The sequence below is a fragment of the Tamandua tetradactyla genome, chromosome 7 (genome assembly GCF_023851605.1).
Source record: "Tamandua tetradactyla isolate mTamTet1 chromosome 7, mTamTet1.pri, whole genome shotgun sequence".
In the NCBI taxonomy this organism is placed as follows: Eukaryota; Metazoa; Chordata; class Mammalia; order Pilosa; family Myrmecophagidae; genus Tamandua; species Tamandua tetradactyla.
Genome location: NC_135333.1, coordinates 149010753 through 149037873, shown reverse-complemented (window position 1 = coordinate 149037873; position 27121 = coordinate 149010753). Strand labels below are relative to the sequence as shown.

Below are 27121 nucleotides of genomic sequence, written 5' to 3'. Positions count from 1 at the left end.
CTCCTTTCTAGAAGGTGCTACATTTTCCCACCCGGCCCTGTTTCATCTGACCCCCTCCTTCCCTTTTTGTCTCTGTCTCTCTCTCACTTATGTACCTAAGAAACCACTGGGTGAGAGGGGCTAGGGAATGATTCTAATCTGTACTTGATATCAATGAAATACATTTTAAAATTTAATTTTAGAAATGTACTGAGGTAATTTATGAAGTATAATCAGTCGTATATAGAATAAGCAATGAAAAAGAAGTTGATTTTTTCTATTGCTATTTGCTAAAATATAAAGTTTTTTGCCTTTTATTTTAAAAAATTAAGGGTTATACAAATCCCCTATAAAAAATTTAGAAATTTTTTTTTAATAAAGAAAAGAAAAAAAAGTTACCAAAGTCCTTTTACCCCATGTTAACACTCTTAAAGTGCCTTGTAGTTCTTTCTGCCTGCAAAGGTATGTGTTGGTGTATATTTTGTGCATTTTTTTATGCACATGCGAGCATTGTATAGATAAGATTTTTATACCACTTACCATATAGCTGATTTTCTTAATTTTATTGTTAAATAATATTTAATTGAATGCTTATAATTTTCTTAGCCATTTCATTTCTGTTTTTGGGTTTTCACTATTCCTAGCTCACTCATTCATTTATTTATTCATTCAGCTAGCAAATATTTCTTGCTTGCTTGATACGGCACAATTTTGATGAGCATCTTGTTGCATAGGAGTTCTTTTCAGTGAAGTTATGATTATTTCCTTAGCATATATTCTCAGAATTGAATTTTCTGAATCAAAGCAAAGGAATATTTAAACTGTTACTTTAAGTATTGCCAAATTACTTCCAAGGGGTTATACTAGTCTAACTGCCCACTAGAAATAAGAGGCTGTTGTATCAGGCCCTTCTCAGTTGAGTACAGAGATATGAATAGTTTTTAACATCTAAATACAGATGAATTCTGTAAATTTTTAAAAATATGTATGAATTAAATATGTTTCACAGTATATTTTAGTGATTTCTTCTACAGAAAATGCTTTTTTCAAAATCATAATTAAATATACTTATACCATAATCTCAAAACTAAACCTAGCAAAGACCAGTACAAAAAAAGGAAAATTAGAAGCTGTTTTCACTCATGAACATGTAAATGCTAGATTTCTAGATAAATATCAATAAACTAAATCTTAAGTATAAAAAACAGAATATATTTGCACCAAGATGAATTTATTCCAGGAATATAATTGTGATGTCATGGGATAAAGACTTACCATCAAAAGGTAAGTTTCTGTAGGTGAGGTTCTATGTGCCTTCCCATTGAGTCTGGGTGGACTCTCTGACTGTTTTAACCAATAAAATACAGCAGAAGCGTTGCTGTGCCAGTTTCTCTTTCTTCAAATGTTGACAAATTCGACATTTTGTCTCTGGGAACACTTGCTCTTATAACAGGAGCTGTCAGTGGGTTAGAAGTCCAACTATCCTGCTGGAGAGATCACATGCAGAAGGAGAGGACCCAGTTGATCTGAGCCTCCAAACATCCCTGTGAAGAGTAGGCATAAATGTGAAGCCATCTTGTACTTTCTAGACAAGACTGCTCACCAGCTGAATATCATTGAGTGACCCAGTCAGTGCCACATGAAATAGAATAATCAACCACCTAAGCCTAGCCTGAATTCTCTGCATACAAAATCATGAGACATCATAAAGCAGTTCTTGTTTTAACTACCAAAAAAATACACAAAAATTTTTGCTTTTTGTGCTTTTTGCAACACAGATATTCAAATAAAAATATATTTAGTTGGAAAGACAGTTATAATAGCCAATAAGAAGGCAAATTTAGGACTATAAGGAGAGGAAAGAACACTGATTCTGTCTCAGGTTTAAATCCCCTCGTCCTATTTATTAGTGCTTATGTAAATCTTCCAAACCTTTTCCTCTTTTGTAAAATGTCGATAATGCAAACCTGGAAAATGATTGTCAGGAATGGCAGGAAAGAAGATTTGGAATATACAGGTACTTTATGATTCCCCTTCAAAAAAAAAAAGATTACAGAATAGGATATTTGAACAACATTTTAAGCATGTAGCACCATCTTTCATTTATTGTTGCCTTTAGTGTATGTCATTATTGTTGCTGTCTTTAGGTTTAATGGGATTTTCAGTTTTATTTTATTAGAATTTTTCTGAGTGATCTTTAAGAAATTGTTTGAAAATTTAAGTATGCCACGCCAGAAAATAATAGCTATAGTAAAATCTGAATAGAATTAGATGAAGCCTAGCAAAGAAAGGTTATTTTAATAACATGGAACCTGGAAAAAGAGTAAGCCAAGGCATGTGTGAATGAATTACAGTATAATATGTTAAAGTGGATTTTCAAGCATGAATTTTGCTGTCTTTGGTTTTGGAACTGTTTTTGTATTTATCTTTGAGCTTAATTTTGATCTTGGTATTATTCACTTAAAGCAAAATGATGATAATTCAACATGTCTTGAAAAATTAAGAAATGGTTCTTTCCCCACCTTGCTCTCTCTTTCACTTCTATATCACATGTACGTTTATTGATTATAGATCACTTTTTTGGCCTTTGTAAGCACCAGTCACCTGAAGCTGTTGCCTTTCAAAGAGTTAAATATGGAGAAAGTGAAATCTGCAGATATTTTCAGGTTTACTAAAAGAGCCGATTGCTGAATAAAATGTTTATTTATGGTATTGTAGGTTGGTGTAAGTGGCTAACAGAGATCCAATAAAGTATAGATAGAAGAACTTCCGCCTCAGAAATGAGCCACTTCACCTCTCTTCCTTTCTTCATCAGAATCTTTTAAATGAGGATAAAATATGCTACAGCAGGGTTCTCAGGAAGAGTAAATGAGATGGTATATGTGTAAGTGTCTAGGACAGTCCTTCCCATCAAGGCAAGGGGAGCTAATACCTACTCTGTTACAAACTTTCCTCAAGTACTGGGACACATATACAAAGTTTCTGTCTTAGGGGATACAAAATGAGAATGGATTTGCAATGGCTAAAGAACATTTTCTCGGTTTAATGAAGCAGTGCATATAAATGTTATCTTGCTTTATTCTAGTCCAGCAGAATTGGGAAGAAAATGGAAGACCTTTTACATAAAAGTAATTATTTTCCTGTTTGTAGATAATATGAACGATTAGATTTTCTGGGGAAAAAAAGACATTATCCGTGTGGTATGGGGAGAGGCAGAATTTTTTATCAGAAGAGAAAGTGGGTTAGATAGTAATATTTGTATGTAGTGTGGTTTTACATTTGTTCTTTTGAAGAACTGAATTCATGATTATATTTACATTTGCCTTCATTTTCTCAGAGAATTAATTGTAATAGGGAAAATGGTAAATGAAAATAGAAAATAGCATAAGACTAGAGTGAGACTAGAAAGCAAGGTATATAGACTTATATAATGAAGACCCAGATTATGGTATTTAGAAAAATACAGAAATTCAGATTCTGCTTGATGGGTATTTTTAGGTAGAAACAGCTAAAAGTAACTTAGGGGTGAACAGCGTGGAAACAAGAATTTTAGAAAAGAGTACTTGAAGTACTTTGAAAGTTTGGTATCCATATTTCACTTTGAAAACCATCTGGTAACTGATTATATCAGGTAAATTCTTGAAGCGAATTTAATTTTAAAATAATCCCACATTTTTTCCATTTGTGGGGCTATATTTCAAGTTTAGCATTTTCTAGAAAAAAATGGACCAACTTATTGCAAGAACCAGATGAAATACTGAATTTATTAAATAGTGGTACATAAAGTAGAAACTTAAGAGGAAATGTAAAGTTTTCTACATTAACACTGGTGCTGATATTAACAGTTGAAGCTCAGAGAAAACAGTTACAGACTTGAAAGTGAAATCTGCTTTGAATTTCTATATCCCTTGTAAAAGACTTGTCACATATGTAAAACAATTGACACTCTCTCCAAGTTCAACTAAGTTGTTAGGAAATAAATCTCAAATCCTTAACAAGATCTCTCGGGATCTCTTGGCTTTTTTAGTCTCTTTCTTTTGTTCATCTATGTTCTAGCCATGCTTCCTTCAGACCATTAAATAGTCTAAGCTCTTAATATCTCCATCCCCTGGTGTATGTTTTCCCTTTGCCTGGAACATTCTCTCTGTCCCTTACCCTCACCATCCTCTGACTAATTCCTGTTCAGTTTTTAGGTTTTGTTGCTTCCTCACAGAAGCCTTCACTGACTGAGATTTTATTCTCCCAAACTTATCTTTCCCTGTTAGCACCTGTTCTTTTTTATTATACCTTTTCTTAATATGAATTTGTTTGTTTGTTTGTCTACAGTATAGCCCAGGCATTTAACACAGTGCCTGGCTCACAGTGAATTCTCAGTAAATAATTGTTGAATGATAAAGTTAAAATATTTCAGTAGCCTCTCTTTGGATCTTGATTTAATTCTTTAAATTGGTATATGTGTGCATTTAACATTGGTAGTGTCAAATAGTTAATAACTGTTCTTATTACTGTTTGATAATTCTTGCCTTAGGGAAGCTTTGCACTTGTCCTATACATTTTGGGTTATTTTTGGTTTTGTTTTTTGTTTTTGGTAGTGATGCCATGCAAAAAGTGAAGTAGTTAAATTGAAGCAAGCTTACTTTTCTGAATATTCAAGAAAAATGAAAACGTATTTTCATACAAAAACCTGTATGCAAATTTTTATAGCGCTTTATAATTACCAAGAACTATATACAACCCAAATGCCCTTCAGCTGCCATGTCAACAACCTAGATGTCTGTCATTGGTCCTTTCAGTAACTACAGAATTCTTTCTGACAAGGAATAAGTTTCTCTGGAGAAAGCTGGCTCTTGAGCATGATTGCTACTAAAGTTTTTCTTCAGGGATTACACCTGTTCATTTGCCCACATGATAAGGTATCTCAAGCAGCCGTTAAACCAAGGAGTTTATCCTAATTTGTTCTGATCGTTTATCCTAATTTGTTCTGATCTAGAGCCCTTCCTGTGTGTTGTCCTTGTACTCTTGCATATTTCTATAATGCTTCTCTAATTGTTTATTTATTTGATGGTCTCCACTAAAATATAAGATCCTTGATTTTGTCTTTGTAGCCCTAGAACCTTGTATTATACCTAGAATGTTGATTGCTGTATATTCAAGAAATGTTTAAAGGAATGGAGGAGTCTCTAAACAATGACCCATTGCAGTGACTTCTTCTTAGGTCTTTAAATAGAAGTGGAAATTTGGAGATGGCTATTTCTGATTTATTTGGTGTATGGATACCCAGATGAGTGGTTAAATTCAGATTATTATTAGACAAACAATCATACTAAACTATCATATGTAACATCTCATTGATTGCTGAGTTGATTTTTAGGAGCCTCTTCCTTCCTTTAAATTTCAGTGTGTTTTCTTTAATTTTCAAAGAAAATCACTGTACCAGGTTGTATGAGATACACCTCAGAAAATATTTTAAAATCCTGAACAGAGATGCCCATCTGTATCTGGAAAGATACGTTCATCAGTATTATGGACATATAATTCTGTACCTATTTGTGGTAAGTACGGTTCTAGGCCCTAGGATACATCAGTGAACAAAATGGACAAGAATCCTGCCTTGTAGAGTAACTTGGATTTTATGTTCTAGTTCTGTATGTTTCTGTATGTATATGTCTAATTATGACACTATAGTGGAATAGGCCACATGATAAATGATTTTAAGAGTATTTTTGTGTTTTAGCAGAAGAATAGAATAAAATTAGGAGGTGGTTACCAGCCCTTGATTATCTGTAGCCTTATTTCACAGATCAGTCTTCTGGGCCTTTTTCTTTCCTTCTCTTGTCCAGAGCAGGAAGAACAAAGAAATGAAATTAAACAATTCAGTCAAAGTGCTATTTATTGTTCTAGCATGTGCAAAACACTCTACTATAAATATTATAGGACTAAAACAGTTCATAACTTCAAGAAGTATATAGTCTTAATAGAGGCAAGACAAGTCCACACATAACTAATACCATGCTAAATAAAATGAAAGCCACATACATAATAACAGTAATGTTAAAAGGGGAATGTTACATGAATTGGAATGGCTAAAATTAAAATAAATGAATAAATAACACAAGATGTTGGTGAAGATGTGGAGCAACTGGAATTCTTATCCTTGGTGGAGATGTAAATTGGTATCACTACTTGGGAAAAATGTTGGCAGCATTTTATAAAAGTAAGCAGATGCCCATTCAGAAATTCTATTCCTAATATTTACCCAAGAAAAATGGAGACATGCTGTAAAAAGATGTGTACCAGAATGTTCATAGCAGCTGTGTTTTTTTTTCCCCTTTGCTAGAGAAGTGGGTTTACAGAACATTTATGCACAAAATACAGCAGCTCTGTTCTTAATACATGAAAACAGGAGATAGCTGGCGTGTTCATCAATAGAAGAATGTATAAATAAACTATGGTATAGAAAAAAGGTTTTCATAAAGTAAGGACATATGGTAAGATTCCATTTACATGAAATTTTAGAATGACCAAATCTTATTGAAGGTAGCAAAAAAAAACCCCAAAAAGCAGTGCAATGATTGTCTGTGAATTGGGAAGGAAGGAAGAAGGGAATTAATAGGAACTTTCTGTATTGATAGTATGTTCTAAATCTTGATGTTTGGGGTATGCAGGTTTATGTTTTTGTTGTTCATTTTTGCCCTGGCGCCAAGGGGGCAGGGCTGACGGAAAAAGAAAAAGAAAGAGAAACAGAGGTTTTTGTGGCTGTGTTTCTACAAAGGCTTGACTGCCTTTGGATACAGCAGCAGGACTTCTCAGGATGCATCTGCCCCAGGCACAGACAGAAACAAATCTCAGTGAATGTAGATTTAAGATCTCAAGAGAGGGGCCAAGATGGCAGCTTAGCAATATGCGTGAGTCAGTTTGTCCTCCAGAACAGCTACTAAATAACCAGAAAAAGTACAGAACAGCTCCTGGGGCAATGTCAGTGACCAGACACAGCATACCCCAGTCTGGACCAGCTGGACCATCTGTGAGCCGCCCCAGAACCGTGAGTTCCCCAAGTTGCAGTGGCTGGCACCCCTCCCCCACAGGCTGCTTCCCAGAGTGGAAAGGAAAGAGGCTTTACCAGCAGCAGGGGCTGAGCCCAACCAAACGCCAATTGTGGAATTAATTAGCAAATACTGCCCCTAGCTCAAGTGAACCTGGTCAAAGTGGAGGTCACTCATTTTTGCCCCGGCGCCAAGGGGGCAGGGCTGACGGAAAAAGAAAAAGAAACAGAGGTTTTTGTGACTTTGTTTCTACAAAGGCTTGAGTGCCTTTGGATACAGCAGCAGGACTTCTCAGGCTGCAACTGCCCCAGGCACAGGCAGAAACAAGCTGCTTTGAGGACTTGTCTGGAGCCTGTGCCTTCCCCAGGGGAGGGGTGAAGTGCAGCTCAGGTGGAATCCCTCCCTTAAGGAATTCAGACACCAGGGTTTGGTAATTTGAAGCCATTAAAACTAGCCTACAAGCTCTCCTCTGTCTTCATCACACCCCCAGCTGGGAGTGTCTGCCAAAGTTAAAGGTACTGCATCATCTTATGCTGGTGGGACCTGCAGGCAGATACGCGCCACATGCCACATACTGGGCAGGATAAGAAAAACAGAGTCCAGAGACTTCACAAGAAAGTCTTTCAACTTCCTGGGTCTCACCCTTAGGGAAAACTGATGCAGGTGACTCTTTCCTCCTGATAGGAGGCCAGTTTGGTCTGGGAAAATCTGGCTGGGGTCTATAATACCTAAGTAGACCCTCCTAAGGGTGGGGGGAAAAAGGCACCATATAGGCAGGGCAAGAAACAAGAAAACAACTGAAAAATTCTCCTCTGTTAAACAAAACCTAAGCTAGAGGTCCAGAAAATGCTGAACTGAATGCCAAAGAACAGACAACAAATTCATCCAACAAGAAAACTGTAGGTAAAAGAAGTGAAAGCAATCTACAGAATAAACTAATTAAGGTAATTAAATGCCTAGACACCAGCAAAAAATAACAAATCACATTAGGAAAATTGAGGATATGGCCCAGTCAAAGGAACAAACCAAAATTCAGATGAGATACAGGAATTGAAACAATTAATTCAGAATATACGAACAGACATAGAAAACCTCATCAAAACCAAATCAATGAATTGAGGGAGGATATAAAGAAGGCAAGGAATGAATACGAAGAAGAAATCAAAAGTCTGAAAAGACAAATCACAGAACTTGTGGGAATGAAAGGCACAGTAGAAGAGATGAAAAAAACAATGGAAACCTACAATGTTAGATTTTGAGAGGCAGAAGATAGTGAACTGGAGGATGGAACATCTGAAATCCAACAAGAAAAAGAAAATGTAGGAAAAAAATGGAAAAATATGAGCAAGAACTCAGGGAATTGAATGACAATATGAAGCGCATGAATATACTTGTTGTGGGTGTCCAGAAGGGGAAGAGAAGGGAAAAGGAGGAGGAAAACTAATGGAGGTAATTATCACTAAAAATTTCCCAACTCTTATGAAAGACTTAAAATTACAAATCCAAGAAGTGCAGCATACCCCAAAGAGAATAGATCCAAATAGACATACTCCAAGACATTTACTAATCAGAATGTCAGAAGTCAAAGAAAAAGAGAGAATCTTGAAAGCAGCAAGAGAAAAGCAATCCATCACATACAAGGGAAGCCCAATAAGACTATGCGTCAATCTCTCAGCAGAAACCATGGAGGCGAGAAGACAGTGGGATAATATATTCAAATTATTAAAAGAGCAAAACTGCCAACCAAGAATTCTATATCCAGCAAAATTGTCCTTGTCCTTCAGAAATGGGGGCAAAATTAAAGCATTTTCAGACAAAAAAATCACTGAGAGAATTTGTGACCCAGAGACCAGCTCTGCAAGAAATACTAAAGGGAGCACTAGAGACAGATACAAAAAGACAGAAAAGAGAGGTGTGGAGAAGAGTGTAGAAAGGAAGACTATGAGTAAAGGTAAAAAGAAGGAAAATTAGATATGACATATAAAATCCAAAAGGCAAAATGGTAGAAGAAAGAAGTACCCGTTCAGTAATAACACTAAATGTTAATGGATTAAACTCCCCAATCAAAAGACATAGACTGGCAGAATGGATTAAAAAACAGGACACTTCTATATGCTGTCTATAGATTTAAGATCTCTGTATTTCATTGTATGTAAATGTTACATCAAAAGAAAAATAAACCAGTATTGAACTCTTCTTAATGATGTGCATACTAAAGTATTAATGGAAAAGTGTACTGAGGTCTACAGTTTTATTTTTTAGGGGTATTCCAAAGTAGCTGGATTAATGGATGTGTAAAAGAATGACAAGGTGATAAAGCAGATGGTAAATTCTAGATGGTGGGTTTACATGTATTCATTGTAAAATTCTTTTCAGTTTTGCTGTATGTTTAAACATTTTTCTAATAAAATATGGGGAGGGAGAAAGGGAAATTTATGTTTGGAAGATAGCATCAGGAAATGTTTCTATTTATGTAGTTTTTAAGATACAGAGGGATATAAATGTTTTTTATGTGTGTGTGGAGGAGGGGGGAAGATATAGGCAGTAGTGTAGGGAGGGCATTCTAGGAGGAGGAAGTGGCATTGGAAGAAATGCCAGGATAAGAATTGAATTGAACTAGTAAGTAGTTAGGATAAAAAAAAATGAAACATGAAGATGGGAAAATAGATGGCATTTGTGTAAGAAGTCATTGGAAATGCAGTTTGGGGATGGTATTTTTTCTTCGTAGGAAAGAATAGAGAAGTAGAAAGATGTAAAAGCTTTTCACGTGGAAGGAATGGGTAACCTTAGAGAATTGCCATTGACCATGATAGTTTACTTGAAAGCTGGGAATATGGCTTTTGGGTATTTTTCAGTGGAGTTGTGGAGTAGAGGGAATTAATATCAGTGGGATCTTAAGGAGAATGTAGGAGATTTAGAGTCATTAATAGACTGCAGTAGGAATTCAGGCAAAAGAGATGTATTTTAAAATTCTTTTAGTAGACTATTATCATCTAGCATTGCTTGTTGATAGCATATGTGTAGGAGCAAGAGAGCACCTAGATATATTAAATTATCTTGGAGTTATATGTATAAGTGATACTCATGATCACTCAGAAAATACTCTTCAAAGCAGAGAGAGGATGCACCAGCACTGAAATAATACTGAGCCAGAATCGACATGTCATTATCCAAAGCAGCCCTTCATTGTTATCACTGCTGCTCTTGAATTTTCTAGCGTTTTTCACCTTTATTCTTTACTTACATGGCGGGGTTTGGGGTTAGGAAAGATTCCAAATCAATAATTTCACTTTCACCTTTCCTATTACCTATTTACTATTATTATCAATGAAAATGTACTTCTTAAGGAACCCACATGTAGATATAATCTCCTAGTGAGATAAAATTGCTTTACTTAAAACTGCTTTTTAAGTTAACTGCTTTAACTCTTCATTTTTTAAAGAGTCAAGTTATATAGCTAGTAATGTGTAATATTTTGTTAAAATAACTTTAGCATTCTAACATAAAACCATTGCCACAAAAGAATTCTTTCCACTAGAAAGACAGACACCCAGTGCACATAAGGTTCTTAAGTAATTTAGCCACTGTGGTAATAAAGGGAGGCAAGAAGAGAACGCTGAAGAACAAGTGAAAGCCAGCTCAAAAGTTTTTTGGAGTGGTGCCTTCATTTCACTGAAAGAATAAAACCTAAGTCTTGACCATATAAGGCTTTGGGATTCCTGTGGATGGAAATGCCTAGGCAAAAGTCAAATCTGATAATATTAGTACATGAAATACAGGTTCTTTTTTTTTTTTTTTTTAACTTTTTTTATTGTATAATATAACATACATACAAAGCGAAGAAAGAAAAAAACAGTAGTTTTCAAAGCACTCTTCAACAAGTGGTTACAGGACAGATCTCAGAGTTTGTCATGAGCTTCCATAGCATCATCTCAGATTTTTCCTTCTAGCTGCTCCAGAACACTGGAGGCTAGAAGTTGTAAATATTTTTTTATCATCACAATCGACCTTTTTTTAAAACTTTTTTTGTAAAAAAAAAATACATACAAAACAATAAATTTCAAAGCACAGCACCACGATTAGGTGTAGAACAGATTTCAGAGTTGGACATGGGTTACAATTTCACAATTGTAGGTTTTTACTTCCAGCTGCTTTAAGATACTGGAGACTAAAAGAGATATCAGTTTAATGATTCATTTGTTAAATCCTCTCTTCTCTGAAGTTGAAGTTTTAAAATATGAGTGACCATCTATTTTCAACATCCTGCAATTCTGACATCCTTTGTTCTTCCTTATGCAAAAGCATTTTTTTATTTGTATATTTAGTCAATACCATTGTGCACTTTAGGCATTCCTAAATTATACCATCTTAGTCTTTATCATCTATCTTTTCTTTTGGTTTCATACATGCCCCCAGCCCTCCTCCCTCTGTCATTTTCACATTCAGCGTCATACAGTGTATTTACATTATTGTGCTACCTATTTCTGAATTTTTACAATCCTTGTGTACATCTGTATCTCTTCAACACCAATTACCCAATCTCTACCCTAGTTCTATCTCCTGATAACCTGTGTTCTTAACTGAAATTCTACAAGTTCACTCATTAGTATTAGTTCATATCAGTGAGACCATACAGTATCTGTCCTTTTGTTTCTGGCTAATCTCACTCAGCATAGTATCTTCAAGATCCATCCATGTTGTTACATGCTTCATGACTTTATTCTGTCTTATAGCTTCATAATATTCCATCATATGTATATACCACAGCTTGTTTAGCCACTCATCTTTGATGGGCATTTGGGGTGTTTCCATCTCTTGGAAATTGTAAGTAATGCTGCTGTAAACATAATGTCTAGGTGTGCAAATGTCTGTTTGTGTCCTTGCTCTCATGTCCCCTGAATAGATACCTAGCAATCCTAGGGTTGCTGGATTATATGGCATTTCTGTACTTAGTTTCCTGAGGAACTGCCAAAGTGCTTTCCTTAGTGGTTGTTCCATTTTACATTCCCACCAGCAATGGATAAGTGTGCCTCTTTCTCCATGTCTTCTCCAGCACTTATCATTTTCTGTTTTCTTGATATTCATTGTCTTTTTTTTTTTTTTTTTTTTTTAAAGAGAGAGGGAGGAAGGGAAGGAAAGACAGAGAAGGAAGGATAGAAGGAAGGAAGGGAGGAAGAAAGGGAAACATCTTAAACATTTTCTTATTTTTTATTATATTTTTTGTTTGTTTGTTTGTTTTTACATGGGCTGGGGCCGGGAATCGAACCGGGGTCCTCCGGCATGGCAGGCAAGCACTCTTGCCCGCTGAGCCACCGCGGCCCGCCCCATTGTCTTTTATATAATCCAAATCCATAATAATTCTTCCAAAATATCCAGCTACTGTTTTCTTTAAAATAGAACCAAAATGTTGCTTGGACATTCTCCTATTCAGTTCCTCTTTGAAAGTACTTATTGATACCTGTGTCACTGTTCTAGTTTGCTAGCTGCTGGAATGCAATATACCAGAAACGGAATGGCTTTTAAAAAGGGGAATGTAATAAGTTGCTAGTTTACAGTCCTAAGGCCGGGAAAATGTCCCAATTAAGACAAGTTTATAGAAATGTCCAATCTTAGGCATCCAGGGAACGATACCTTGGTCCAAGAAGGCCAAAGAAGTTCAGGGTTTCTCTCTCAAGTGAAAAGGCATATGGCAAACACAGTCAGGGTTTCTCTCTCGGCTGGAAGGGCACATGGCGAACACTGTGTCATCTGCTCCCTGGGAGGCATTTCCTTTTTCATCTTCATAAGTTGCTGGCCAGTGGACTCTCTGCTTCGTGATTCTGTAGTGTTCTGTCATCCTTCCCTGATCTCCTGCTTTCTCCAAAATATTTCTTCTTTTATAGGATTCCAGTAAACTAATCAAGACCCACCCAGAATGGTGAAGATATGTCTCCACCTAATCCAGTTTAACAACCACTCTTGTTTTAGTCACATCTCCAGGGAGATGATCTAATAAAGTTTCAAACGTACAGTACTGAATAGGGATTTGAAGAAATGGCTGCCTTTACAAATTGGGATTAGGGTTAAAACATGGTGTTCCTAGTCAGCACAGTTATCCTGTATGGTTGGGTCATAGCCTATTTTCTAGTATAACTACAAATTTCTGCCCCCACCACTTAAGCTTTTCCTTCCTAAGAATGCAAGAATAGATTGTTCTGTGAAGTAGAAATGTGTTAAGAGAATTTTTGTCCTCAGATAATTTGTCACTTACCTACTGATAACTATTTCTTGATGTGATAGGGTCAGATGAACCTTGGCCTGGTGATGGTGTCCAGTTCTTTTGTGTGGGCTTAAATTATCAGCATGTAAAATTCATCTATGGCTGATTACATCTGTGGTAGGCTAAGGGTAGTGTGCCTTCTGCAATGAGTGAGGCTTTAAAGGAGAGATCAGAAGAGGGAGGAGTAGCTCAACACAGCCTAGCTTAGAACTCAGAGCTGGCTCAGACCCAAATGTTTGGAACTACAGGAAGGAACTGCCTCGGGGAAAGCCATCTGAACCCAGAAGCAGGGCAAGAAACCTGACAGATGGTTTACTACATTTACAATATAGTAAATTTGTAACTAAATAAATTCCCTTTATAAAAGCCAGTCCATCTCATGTGTATTGCATTCCAGCAGTCTCAGCAAACTAAAACACTTGATTAGACACAAATTGTAAGCAGTCAGGTAATTGACTATAATTGCATTTTTACCTAAATTGCTATAATTATTTTTATACAATGTGTTGTCTTTTCTTATGCTTTTTTCTTTTGCATGCTACATAATTTATTTTGATTAATTAATTTTTTTGTAACATACCATTTTGGGTCCCTTCTCATTTCTTTCTGTATTTATTTTTCATTTTTGTGGTTAACATGAGGCTAAATATTTAATACCCTAAATTTATAAGACTCACCCTTGATTTTGTACCACTTTAATAGCATATCACACACATACTGTTTGTGTACCCCTCAGTCTCCCCACCTTTTTGTTGTACTTGTTACAGATTATATCTTTATTCATTCTGTATCCAGGAGTCATACACTTAGCAATATTTTTATGCATTTGTATTTTAGAACCTGTAAGAAGTGGAAAACGGAATTACTTACCATAAAACACAACAGAATAGTGCTGGCATTATTTTTTTAATTCTTTCTTCTCTGTATTCTTCAGCTTGAAATTATTTCAATTATCTTGTCTTTGAGTACACTGGCTCTTACTTTTATCAGCTCCCATCTTCTGGGGAATTTTTTATTTCATTTATTGTGATCTTCATCTCCATTATGTCTATTTGGTTCCTTTTAAAAATTTTTATCTCTTTATTGAGATTCTCTTATTCATCATTTTTTTTCTGATATCCTTTAGTTCTTTCTCTGTGTTTTTCTTTAGTTCTTTCTCTGTATTTTCCTTTGGTTCCTTGAACATATCGAAGATCTATTTTTTTTTTTTAAGTCTTTGTTGAATATGTCCTAAGTCTTGTCTATTTTGTTGGCCTTTCTAGCTGCTCCAGAATATAAGGGTGGACTTGAATACTCATCACAATCAATTTTTTTTCCCTTTTTTTGGTGAACAATAACATATATGCAAAAAAGCTATAAATTTCCAAGTGTAGCACCACAATCAGTTACAGAACATATTTCAGACTTTGACATGGGTTACAATTTCACAATTTTAGGTTTTTACTTCTAGCTTCCCTAAAATACTGTAGGCTAAAAGATATCAATTTAATGGCTCAGCATTCATATTCATTTGTTAAATCCTGTCTTCTATGTATAATTCCACCATCACCTTTGATCTTCCCATATCTCTCAATGGGATTGTTTGGGCTATGGCAATTCTAAATTTTTGATATTGTAAGGGTCTGTCTCTAATGGGGTAGGGAGATGGAACTATATGATGTTCTGGAGAGACTGGGCTAGGTTCCAGAGCTTATCTGGACCAGGGACCCATCTGGAGTTTGTAGGTTTCTGACAAGTTACTCTAGTGCTGGAAGTCTTGTGGAATCTTATAAATTGCCCTACATGTTCTTTAGGATTGGCTGGAATGCTCCTGGTTAGGAGTTGGTAGGTTGTGATTGGTAGCAAGGTCTACCTGAAGCTTGCCTAAGAGCTTCCTCCAGAATAGCCTCGACTCTATTTGAACTCTCTCTGCCACTGATACTTTATTAATTACACTTCTTTTCCCCCTTCTGGTCAGGATGAATTGTTGATTCCACGGTGCCAGGTCTGGATTCATCCGTGGGAATCCTCTCCCATGTTGCTAGGGAGACTTGAACCACTGGATGTCATGTCCCTTGTAGGGGGGGAGAGAAATGATTTCACTTGCAGAGTTGGACATAGAGAGAGACTGAGGCCACATCTAAGCAACAGCAGAGATCATCCAGAAGTAGCTCTTAGGCATGCCTGTTTGGTAGTCTGAGCTTCTATACTACCTGCATAAGTTTCACAAGAGTAAGCCTCATGATCGAGGGCATGGCCTCTTGATTGGGGTGTCCCTAAAGTTTGACACAGTATCAGGGCATTCCCTGATGATAAGGTTTAATAGTTGCATAGTCTTTCTTCTCTCCCCCGGGGACTTTGCCAATACTTTATGATTATCTGGTTAGTATACTCTAGGGTGTTTCCAGGCATTACAATAATCTGTACAGGATTAAAGGAGCTCTTTCACATTCTGTGCTCTCTGTGTTTCATTTGTTCAAATGAGCTATACAGATAGGTTGAGTTAGATTATGCACTATAGAAATTTTCAGTTCTAGATAAAATAAACTTTTCTTCCACTGGTCTCAAAGAGTGTGGTTCTAAAATATAGACGCTGTCTTCCTTACCCCTATGTTCTGAATTACTTTAACTCCAACCTGTTCAGCTTCATTCTTATATCTAAATATCAGGTTATATATATATAAAACAGCCCCTCTAAAACCAGAAATAATAATCACCACTCCAGACTTAATGTGTCTGCTGTAAAAGCTTACAATCTAGGCCCCTGTTTCCTTATAAGCATTTTCTAAAGGTGACCATTATCATTGTTGTTTTTTGTTTCTGGTTTATTTTGTCTCACCAAATATCCCACATGTTCATTCACATCATTGCATGCCTCACACAGTGTTCCTTTTTGTAGCAGCACAGCCTTGATTCATAAGTATACACCATCATTCACCATTCTACTTCTCCATCAGTGTATCCTTCAGCCACCTGTATTTATCGGGCCATATGTAGAGGAACCTAAGTCCACAGTCCATCAACATTCTCAATTTTAGATAATTTCATTGTTTTCAAGAGACAGAAAACCAATAAACACACCCTCACCAAACAGGAGATCTAAACCTCCTCTTAACTCTTGTCCCTCACCCCATTATTTACCTCTGCTGTTGCTGTGGTAGTGCTGATGGTTTCCTTTTGCACATAGGTCATGACATGCAATAGCAGTTTTCCTCCTGTACCCTGGACTTAAATACTCTTTATACAAGAATCTTTGAAGTAATTCTTACAAGAACTCATTCATATTTCTAGTGTGAGTTAGTGGGACACATACATCTCTGCAACCCCTTTTAATCTTGTTCATCTTCAATATGGTAATATTACTTCTAGACCTACTAGAGAATCACCTTCACTCCTATCTATTCCCTTACATTGGAGTTCAATCTCATTAGCTAACAGTTCACCCATCTCTAGCTTCTGTGTATCTCTAAGTCCCCTGTATTCTGTACAGTAAATCTGTCCTTTTGTCTGTGGCTAATTTTGCTCAGCATTATGTCCTCAAGGCTCATCCATCTTGTCATGTGCTTCAGGATGTCATTTTGTCTTACTGCTGCATAATATTCCATCGTATGTATATACCACATTTTGTTGATCCACCTGTCTGTTGATGAGCATTTGATTTGTTTCCATCTTTTGGTGATTTTTGAGTAATGCTGCTGTGAACATCAGTGTGCTGTGAACATCAGTGTTGCTTTCAGCTCTTCTGGATATATACCAAGTAGTGCCATTGCTGGATAATAGGACACCTTGATACTTAGTTTCCTAAGGAACTGCCAGTCTTCCATAGTGACTGCACCATTGTACATTCCCACCAGCAGTGCATAAGTGTCCCAGTTTCTCCACATCCTTTCCAACATTTATAGTTTCTTGATTGTTTAATAGCAGCCATTCTTATAGGTGTGAAGTGGTATCTCATTGTAGTCTTGATCTGCATTTCCCATATAGCCAGTAAAAATGAGCATCTCTTCATGTGCTTTTGAGCCATCTGTATTTGCTCTTCAGAAAAATGCCTATTCTTATCTTTAGCCCATTTTATAACTGGTTTGTTTGTTCTTTTGTTGTTGAGTTGTATGATTTCTTTGTATATACAGGAAATTAAATCCTTGTCTGATATACTACCAGTTTCAAAGCTGTTGTTTTCTTGATTCTGCCCTTGTCCAGTTACTGCAACTTTTTAACTGTTTTCTGGAGTCCCAAGGTGGATGGCTCTGCCAGTTTTTGCGAGTTCTTCAAAGATTCTGTTGGAGAAGGGCATCCTGGAGCATTTTATGCCGCTGTTTTGGTCAACTACCCAGCCTACAGTAAACTTCTGATAATATTATTATCCTCATTTTTCCAAAGGAAACTATGTCACAAAGGCAATTTGCCCAACGCCCTCCAGCCAGTAAGTGGCAGAACTGGATTGATCCCAGACTTTCTGGCTCTAGAGTCTGCACTTTTAATACAAACACTTTCATGAAAGGAAATATGTATCAGAATTTATTTTCAGCTTTCCTGATTTTTTAATTTTTTAAATTTCACTTGATTGAATTATACAGTGGCTTAACACATTTGGTTTTTTTTTTTTTTTTTATCGGTATTAAGAATGAAATTCAGTGATTTTTCAAGCTATATATATACCCCCTAATATGTGGGGACAGACTTGACCATGAATGAACTTGCTGGGAGGTTAACTAAGTTAGGCCTTTTTTCATTAAAAACATGTCCTTGACCTAGTTTATTGAATTAGTTAAAAGCTGAAGTTGACAAATCTGCCTGTAACTGGAATTAAACGACCAAAGTATCTTCACACAGCCATTTATTAGTGATAATTGCACTGGCTATGCATTCAAGAAAAACTTAAGATAAACCATGTCAGATACAATTTTTTTTTCAGATAAATCTTAGAAGTATAGTTAAAGTCATTGTGTTTTTTTCCATATGTGGTTCAATAAACTGACCAAATTTAGTCAAATATTTTAAGCCAGCAAATCATGTATTAATGTGTTGCATGTGGTAGCTTTTCAGAGTTGCATATCCAACTGGCTACTGGATGTACATAGTGAAGGTTTATAGATACCTATACATTCAGCATATCTAAAGCTTACATTATCATCTTTATTTCTCCACCTTGTTCCTCAGTCCTGTGGTGTTTTATCCCTGCCCTTTTCACCCTTCATGTCCATTAAGCCTTCCCATTTTCTCCCAAGTTTCTCTCAATTTCGTTTCGTCTTGAGTAACAGTTGTTGTTCAGCTCAGACTGTTACCTCATTGCATTGCTTCTGTTAAACTTTCTGAAATACCTCTCTATTAAAGTGTCAATGACTTTTGTAAACATCATCTTCCTGAAGTTCTAAAACCTTCTTCCCACCTTCTACTGCTGAAGTGAGCCACTGTTGTTGATTGGAATGTAGAAATTTACATTGATGTGTGGGAGTAGAAAATTTGTTGAAAACCACTGATCTGTTTCAAATCCAGTCACCTTTGCATTATATTCAGACCTTTTACTTGTGTTTTGTTTAGACTTTATACCACATAGCATTATCCTGTTTTTAGCTTTTAGATACTGTATACCACACTTTATCTTGCTGTTGTTTATTCCTTGCATTTTTAATCATGTTATCTTTGCTCAGTGAGGTTCAGTCTTGGCTTCTTACCAGTTGAATTGTTAGTTGAATTCTGGTGTAACCTTTCTCAAATGTATACTCATTAATGAGACTTGTATGGAGCCCCTTAAGTCAGAAAAAAGTTGCTGTTTCCCCAATCACAGTTTAGTGCTCTCTATCCACTACTATCATGACCCTTTTATGTTCTTTGCTATGTGTTAATGGACGAGGCTCCTGTATTATAATATGATAATTTTCCTTTTCTTTAGTCCTAGGACTTTGGCATAAATAGTTATTAGCATATTATGTTTAGCCTAAAAAAAAGAATAGGTGGGTATTTTTGGAAAAGAGATTTTCATTGTATTCAAAGGTTATTGATTAATAAAGTGAATCCATTTCATTTGTGGTGCTCTGGGAAGCAGGAAATAGCAGTTAAAGGAAGATGTAACATGAACAACTAGAAGATAAAGGGGTTTTGTACTAGAAGTGATCTATAAGTTTTCAATAAATGGTAACCTCCCAATTTTTTAACTGCTTTAAGTTGAGGTATAATTTACATACAATAAAATGCACAACTTTTTAGTATATAATTCAGTACATTTTTTGGATGCATTTTTAAAAATTTATTTATTAATTAAAAATTAAACCAAATAAAACATTAACATATATAATCAGTAATTCACAATATCATCACTTAATTGCATATTCATCATTTCTTAGAACATTTGTATTAATTCAGAAAAAGAAATGAGGAGACAATAGAAAAAGAAATAAAACGAAAACAGAAAAGAAAAAAAAAGATTCTACCATACCCCTTACCCCTAGCTTTCACTGATCACTAGCATTTCAAAGTAAATTTATTTTAACCTTTGTTCCCCTTATTTTTTATTTTTATTCCATGTGTTCTACTTGTTTGTTGACAAAGTAGATAAAAGGAGCATCAGACACAAGGTTTTCACAATCACACAGTCACATTATGAAAGCCATATTCAATCATATCATCCTCAAGAAACATGGCTACTGGAACATGGCTCTACATTTTTAGGCAGTTCCCTCCAGCCTCTCCATTACGTCTTGAATAACAAGGTGATATCTACTTGATGCATAAGAATAACCTGCAGGATAACCTCTCCACTCTGTTTGGAATCTCTCAGCCATTGACACTTTGTCTCATTTCACTCTTCCCCCTTTTGGTCGAGAAGGTTTTCTCAGTCCCTTGATGCTAAATCTCAGCTCATTCTAGGATTTCTGCCCCATGTTGCCAGGAAGGTCCACACCCCTGGGAGTCATGTCCACGTAGACGGGGAGGGTGGTGAGTTTGCTTGTTGTGTTGGCTGGAGAGAGAGGCCACATCGAAGCAACAAAAGACGCTCTCTTGGGGGTGACTCTTAGGCCTAAATTTTAAGTAGACTTGACCTATCCTTTGTGGGGTTAAGTTTCATATGAACAAACCCCAAGACTGGGGTCTCAGCCTATAGCTTTGGTTGTCCACACTGCTTGTGAGAATATCAAGAATTCAACTTGGGGAAGTTGAATTTCTCCCAATTCAGTACATTTTTACATAGGTTTTTACCTAGGTAAAAAACACCCCAAGAAAGATAGTGTCCTTGGTTTTCCAGACTGCTATGACAAATAACACATAGTGGGTTGGTTCTACACAATGGATAGTAATTGGCCCACAGTTTTGAGGATAGGGGAAATCCCAAATTGAGGCATGTTGTAGTTTGCTAGCTGCTGGGATGCAATATGCCAGGAACGGATTGGCTTTTAAAAAGGGGAATTTAATAAGTTGCTAGTTAACAGATCTAAGACTGTGAAAATGTCCAAATGAAAGCAAACCTTTTAAAAATGTCCAAATTAAGGCACCAGCAAGAGGTTACTTACCTTGACTCAAGAAAGGCTGATGACATTCAGGGTTTCTCTCCAGGCTTCTTGTTTCATGAAGCTCCCCCAGAGGTACATTCTTTCATCTCCAAAGGTCTCTGACTGCATGGGCTCTCCTGGTTCTTGTGGCTCTCCTCTTGTGGCTTTGTTTCTTTCTCTAAAATGCTTCCTCTTTAATAGGATTCCAGTAGACTAATCAAGACTTACCTGGAATGGACAAGCCGTATCCCTGTAAAAATAATCTAATCAACTTCACAGCCTGCAGTGCTGAATAGGGATTAAAAGAAACAGCTGCCTCCATGAGATAGATCAGGATTAAAACATGGTTTTTCTAGGGTACACAATCCTTTCAAATCAGCACAAGACATCGTTAAAGTGATGCTTTCTCTCTGAAGTCTGTGCTGTTCTGGTATTGGCTGCTGACAATCAAATCCTTGGGTTTCTTGACCTTCTTGTCACATGGTGATATCCTATCCTTTCTCTTCTGAATTCCATTGACTTCCAGCTTTCTGCTGTCTGTAACTTTCTCTCCTGTGTCCAATTTCCTTTGCTTATAAGAACTTCAGCCATATTAGATTAATGCTCATCCTCACTCAGTTTGGACATAATAATATCATCTTCAAAGGTCTTATTTACAAATGGGTTAATACCCACATGACCAGGGGTTTGGACCTGAACATGTCTTTTGTGGTGGATGTGATTCAGTTCTCAACAGAAAGGAGCTTACTCTTCAGAAAGCTCCTTCATGATCCTCCTATCATTCCGCCACAGAATTTAAATACCATTCCTACCACTTCTGACCTTGATCACTTTTAATTAGTTTTGCCTGGGAGCAAACAGTAACTCCTTTTTGTGTTTGTCTTCTTTCACTCATTTCTATTTCTCTGAGTTTCATCCATGTTGTTGAAGGTAGCAGTAGTTTGTTATTTTAGGTTTGATGTTCTTTTTCATCAAGCTATATTCCATGACATGAATAGTATTTACACACACAGCCTATATGTTTATCCATTCTGTTGTTAATAGGCATTTGGGTTGTTCTTAGTTGTTTACTGTTATTATGAATAAAGCCAGAAAACATCTTTCTGTGTGTGCTGATTTGAAAGGATGTATGTCCCTTAGAAAAGCCATGTTTTTATCTAAATCCCATTTTATAAAGGCAGAATGATCCCTATTCAATACCGATGTTTGAATCTGTAATTAGACAATCTTAATTAGACAATCTCCTTGGAGATGTGATTTAATCAAGAGTGGTTGTTAAGCTGTATTAGATGGAGATGTATCTCCACTCATTTGGATGGGTCTTGATTAATTTCTGGAGTCCTATAAAAGAGGAAACATTTTGGGGAAAGAGAGCGATTCAGAGAGAGCAGAGCAGAATGACATAGCCATGAGAAGCCGAGTCCACCAGCCAGCGACCTTTGGAGATGAAGAAGGAAAATGTCTCCCAGGGAGCTTCATGAAACAGGAAGCCAGGAGAAGAAGCTAGCAGATAATGCTGTGTTCACTATGAGTCCTTCTGGATGAGAGAAGAACCCTGACCGTGTTCACCATGTGCCTTTACAGATGAGAGAGAAACTCTTTGTTTGCCATGTGCCTTCTCACTTGAGAGAGAAACCCAAAACATCATTGGCTTACTTGGAACCAAGGTATCTTTCCCTGGATGCCTTTGATGGGACATTTTTATAGATTTGTAATTGGGACATTATCTTGGCCTTAGAACTGTAAACTAGCAACTTATTAAATTCCCATCTTTAAAAGCCATTCCATTTTGGTATATTACATTCCAGCAGCTAGCAAACTAGAACACTGTGTATCTTCTGCTGAATGTAAACACTTATTTTCTTAGTCATATACCCAAGGATGGAATTATTGGATCATGTGGTATATATATAACTTTAGTAGATACTGTCAGGTGGTTTTCGAAAGTGGTTGTATGGATTTTTCAACATTTCTACCAGCAATTTGGTTATTGTTCCATACTATAGTGTAGTAGATACAGTCATTTTCATTTATGAATCAAGCCTTAGATTTTCTTTTTATATAAAAACTGCTTATTTGTTGTGGACCTTTTGAGAATTAAGGAAGATTTGAAGAAGAAAAAATTATTCATGGTTTCACAACCAAGGATAATGACTGTTAATCTTCAGTATATATTATTCTAGTCTCTTTTTGTACATTGTTCAGTGAAGTTGAAATCGTATTAGCAAACTTTTACATCCTATTTTTAAAATTTAATATGTTGTGAGCATTTTCCCATGTCCTTTTACAAAGAATCCTTTCTTATTTATTAGACATTATTCTTCATGTTTAAAAGCAGCCATCATATTTTTTGTATTGTATGCATTTATCCACTAGACTTTTGAATTTTTATGTTGATGAAAGAAATCAGGATACTTTTTTGGCATATGGAAATTATAAGAAGTTGAAAGAAAAGGAGACTAGAATTTAATCTATCATTTGTTAAAGACAATTAATGATTAACCTTATAAATAGGCCTAATATTATTATAAGTCATTGAGTCACTAGCTTATTTCAAATAAATTTTATAAACTACTATCTAATACAGTAGAACTTTGATGTTTCTTCTTTTTGTTTTATTATTAGATAACTTTACTATTCAAGTCTCTTTTACCCTTTCCTTCTTTAACCACCACTGCATGAAAAACTACAGTTATTTTCCGTAACAATATATATTTAAAACTCGTATCTGTGTTAATTATATGTTCATTTACCATCTGCTATGTAAAAGGTACTACTGCTCTGGGTACTTTGAGATTGTGTCATCAGGTTGCTTATAACTTGTTCCATATGGTAGAATCATAGATACATAAGAATGTTAAACATGATAGGAATTTTTAGAGATATAAAACCTTCCAGCTTCTTTCCATTTGAAAGGCAGAGACCCCAGACCCCAGAAAGATTAAATTATTTGTCTACTGCTACAAAATTTGTGTAGCTGACTGGAAACTAGAACCTAAGCCAAAAGCTAGGATTCTGAGTGCTTTTCAACTTTAGGTATAAAGTACTTTGCCCTTTGTGCTTTTCTTGGAACGAATTGTTATTGTTTTCCCTTGGGAAATGCTAGTATAGTAGCATTTGAGTGTTCCTTTTCTTTCTGGGATAGGTAAGGAAAGTTGGTTTTGTTTATAGAACAAATACTAAATGATTAAAATGTAATTTATCCTGTGGTAGTTGAACCATTGCAAATTAGCGCGAGAGATGTTGATGAATAGGGAATAACTTCTGTGGACAGTAGTGTGTTAAGTGTGGAAAGAACTTATTCTTTGGAATCAGAAAGATCTGTGTAGAATCCCAGCTTTATCACTTCCTGGCTATGTGATTCATTCAAGCTGCTTAATCTTTTGAGAATCTTAGCTTCCTCATTCATCCGTTCATATATTGAACTCCTACTATATGCCAAGAACTGTTCAAGTTGCCAGGGAAATCAGCAAAATTCCTGCTTTCCTGAAGCCCCTATACCAGGAGTGGGGAAAACAGAAAATAAACAAATAAATAAGCAAAATATCTGGTATGTCATGGTGATGACTGCTGTGCAGAAAAATAAAGCAGATATATAGAATGGTGATACGAGGAAGACCTTACCAAAGAGGTGCTTTCAGTTCCCAAGTGTAAACAAGCAGGGACTCAGTTGATGGTTAAAGTACTGGCTAGGTGTTAAAGTGCAGATTTTAAGCCTCTTGTAAGAGGAAGGGTGGATGAAGGTAATGCTCTAGGTCTATCAAATCTATTAAAACACTTTTAAAGACTGTGGAAAGGACAGTTATCAGCCACTATACTCCTAGTTATATGTTAATTATAATCTGATTGTAGATTAGAAACAGGCCTGATTAGCTTGTTTATTCCTTTTTCCTCAAATTGGAGGAGGGCAAGTAGAGAAAGCTCTCCTCTCTGAGGGAATAGTGACTTCCTTGGTTCCTTGAGTGGATTTCATCCCACTTTCCTAACCCCACAAATCAGGTACCCTTGCGCACGGCACAGTCTTCATATTCTTAGACAGGAGTCTTTGTAATATATGGTGAGTGCATCTCCACAGGAACCATATTCAGTTAGCACTGCCAATTTCAGAAAACCTTCGAGAGTAAATGGATGCAGCCTATCTCATAGGACATACAAAGTGCTTTTTTATTTTTTTACATGGGCAGGCACCGGGAATCAAACCCTGGTCCTCTGGCATCGCAGGCAAACATTCCTGCCTGCTGAGCCACCATGGCCCACCCTATAAAGTGCTTTATACTGTATCCGTCACATAGTACATTTTCAGAAATTGGTTCCTTTTAGAAAGACTGTATATGTAAGTAGCCATAATACAACAAAGGCAATATTGGCTTATTATGAGAGGTCCAAATACTGCTTTTGAAGAGATTATTTCCAGTTGGCTGGGTCGTTTCTTAGATAAGGCGACATTTTTTGGGGTATGAAGGATGAGAAGAATTTGCTATGCTTTGTCTTTTGGAGCAGAAGTTTCATAAGTAAAAATAAGTAAAGGCACCAAAGCTGAAAAGCATGAAATATAGAGCACAGTGAGGCAGTTGACTGCATAAAGGGTATGTACATGAGAATAGTAAAAAATGAATTTGAAAAATACATATTTATTGATAATTTTCTGTGTACCAGGCCCATTCTTGTTGTATCTCTGGTGATAAACAAGGTAGACAAGTTCACTTCTCATGAGCTTACATTCTAGTAGAGAAAGAGAGAGAATAAATATAAATAGGGTAATTGTGGGTATAGGTATTATCAGTAATGTGATAGAAAAGTAGGAGTTACTTTTAAAGGGTATCCTGGAGGACCTTTCTGAAGAAGAAACATCTGTGCTGACACATGCCTGATAAAAAGGAATCAGCATGCCTCTATCTAGGGGCAGAACTTCCTGGCAGAGAGAACAGCAAGGGCAAAGGCATGAGACACATGGTCGAAGACTAGAAAAATACCCACTGTGGCTGATGCATGGTGAGTTTAGGAACAACTACAGAAAATAATGATTACTTTAAATAGGGTTTTTGTGAGAATAATGTACATACATCAATAAAATAAAGTATTTGACACAAAATAAGCAGTGATAAAAAAAATCCCTTCTTATTTACTATAAAGCTACAGTTCTCATGAATCTTTTATACTCAAAAATAATTGACAACCGCAAAGAACTTTTGTTTCTGTGGGTTATATGTATTAATATTTACAGTAGAGGAGTTTAAAACTGAAGGTGTTAAATTTATTCATTCATTTAAAATAGCAGTTTACCCATGTTACATGAATAAAATTTAAAGTAAATTTTTCTTTTGAAAGCTTGGAATTATAATTGGCAATAAATACTGCTAGTTTTTTTTTTTCTTGAAGTGACAGACTCACTTCATTCTTTTTCAAGAAAATGTCTGCCAGAACCCAGTTATAATAACCATGGTTTGTCATTCTTACAAGTTAACAGTGGTATTACATGGAAAAAGTAACAAGTTAGGTTTGCAACTTAGTCTTACAAGTGCTTTTCCTAAGTCAGCCATCATACTTTGGTGTACAACAGAAATGCTGTCTGTATTTTATCTTATAGAATATTAAAAAGATGTGAACCAGAGGGCCAAAATTTAATTAGATTCATAATTTTTGCTGCTTTGTCAAAGACATTTTATAAGTAAAAGTGGCTTAAAATAAAAAATAGCTGCCTAGCGGTATATACTTACAGTACAGTTTTTGCCACTGCCTTGATCCATGCTAAGGCACCATCAGTTTTACCACCAGTATTTGCACCCTCAGTGCTCATGTTGAAAACGTGTTGTTGAAGAGGGAAATAATGTCTTGGTATTATTTTAAAAATAATGTCGACCTCATTAACTCCTTGAAATAGATCTTGTGGTACCCTAGGGTACCACATTTTGGGAAACTGCTATAGGAGATGTTACTGATGCTTAATTTTAACAGTTTGATTCTTTTTGTTTTATTACGTACTTGCTTCCTAATTGGGTTGCCATAAAGAATCGAGTCACATACATACAGTATTGTTTTATGAATGTCTAAGCAAGGAGTCTTACACTTCAGTTAGTACAACTGACCTGTTTGACAGTACAATCAAGATAGCAGCAGACTAATTTACAGAAAATATTTATACTTTAAAGCTACAAAATTGGGATTTTCTTCTTGTGTATTATTTGTGTATTGATTCAAAATTTTTCTAATCACGCTTTCTGTTTTGTTTTTAGGCTTGCATTGATGACAATGTTGATATGGTGAAATTTCTGGTAGAAAATGGAGCGAATATTAATCAACCTGATAATGAAGGCTGGATACCGCTACATGCAGCTGCTTCCTGTGGATATCTTGATATTGCAGAGTAAGCCAGT

General features: G+C 36.0%; 1 protein-coding gene across 3 annotated transcripts in view; it reads left to right on the top strand.

Moving 5' to 3' along the window:
* PPP1R12A (protein phosphatase 1 regulatory subunit 12A) overlaps window positions 1-27121 on the top strand; it is a 144651-nt gene that overhangs the window by 38248 nt on the left and 79282 nt on the right. For all 3 annotated transcript variants that reach the window (XM_077111517.1, XM_077111515.1, XM_077111516.1), the window contains exon 2: window positions 26981-27111. In XM_077111517.1, the coding sequence (XP_076967632.1) occupies window positions 26981-27111 (131 nt within the window). The remainder of the gene's footprint in view (window positions 1-26980; window positions 27112-27121) is intronic.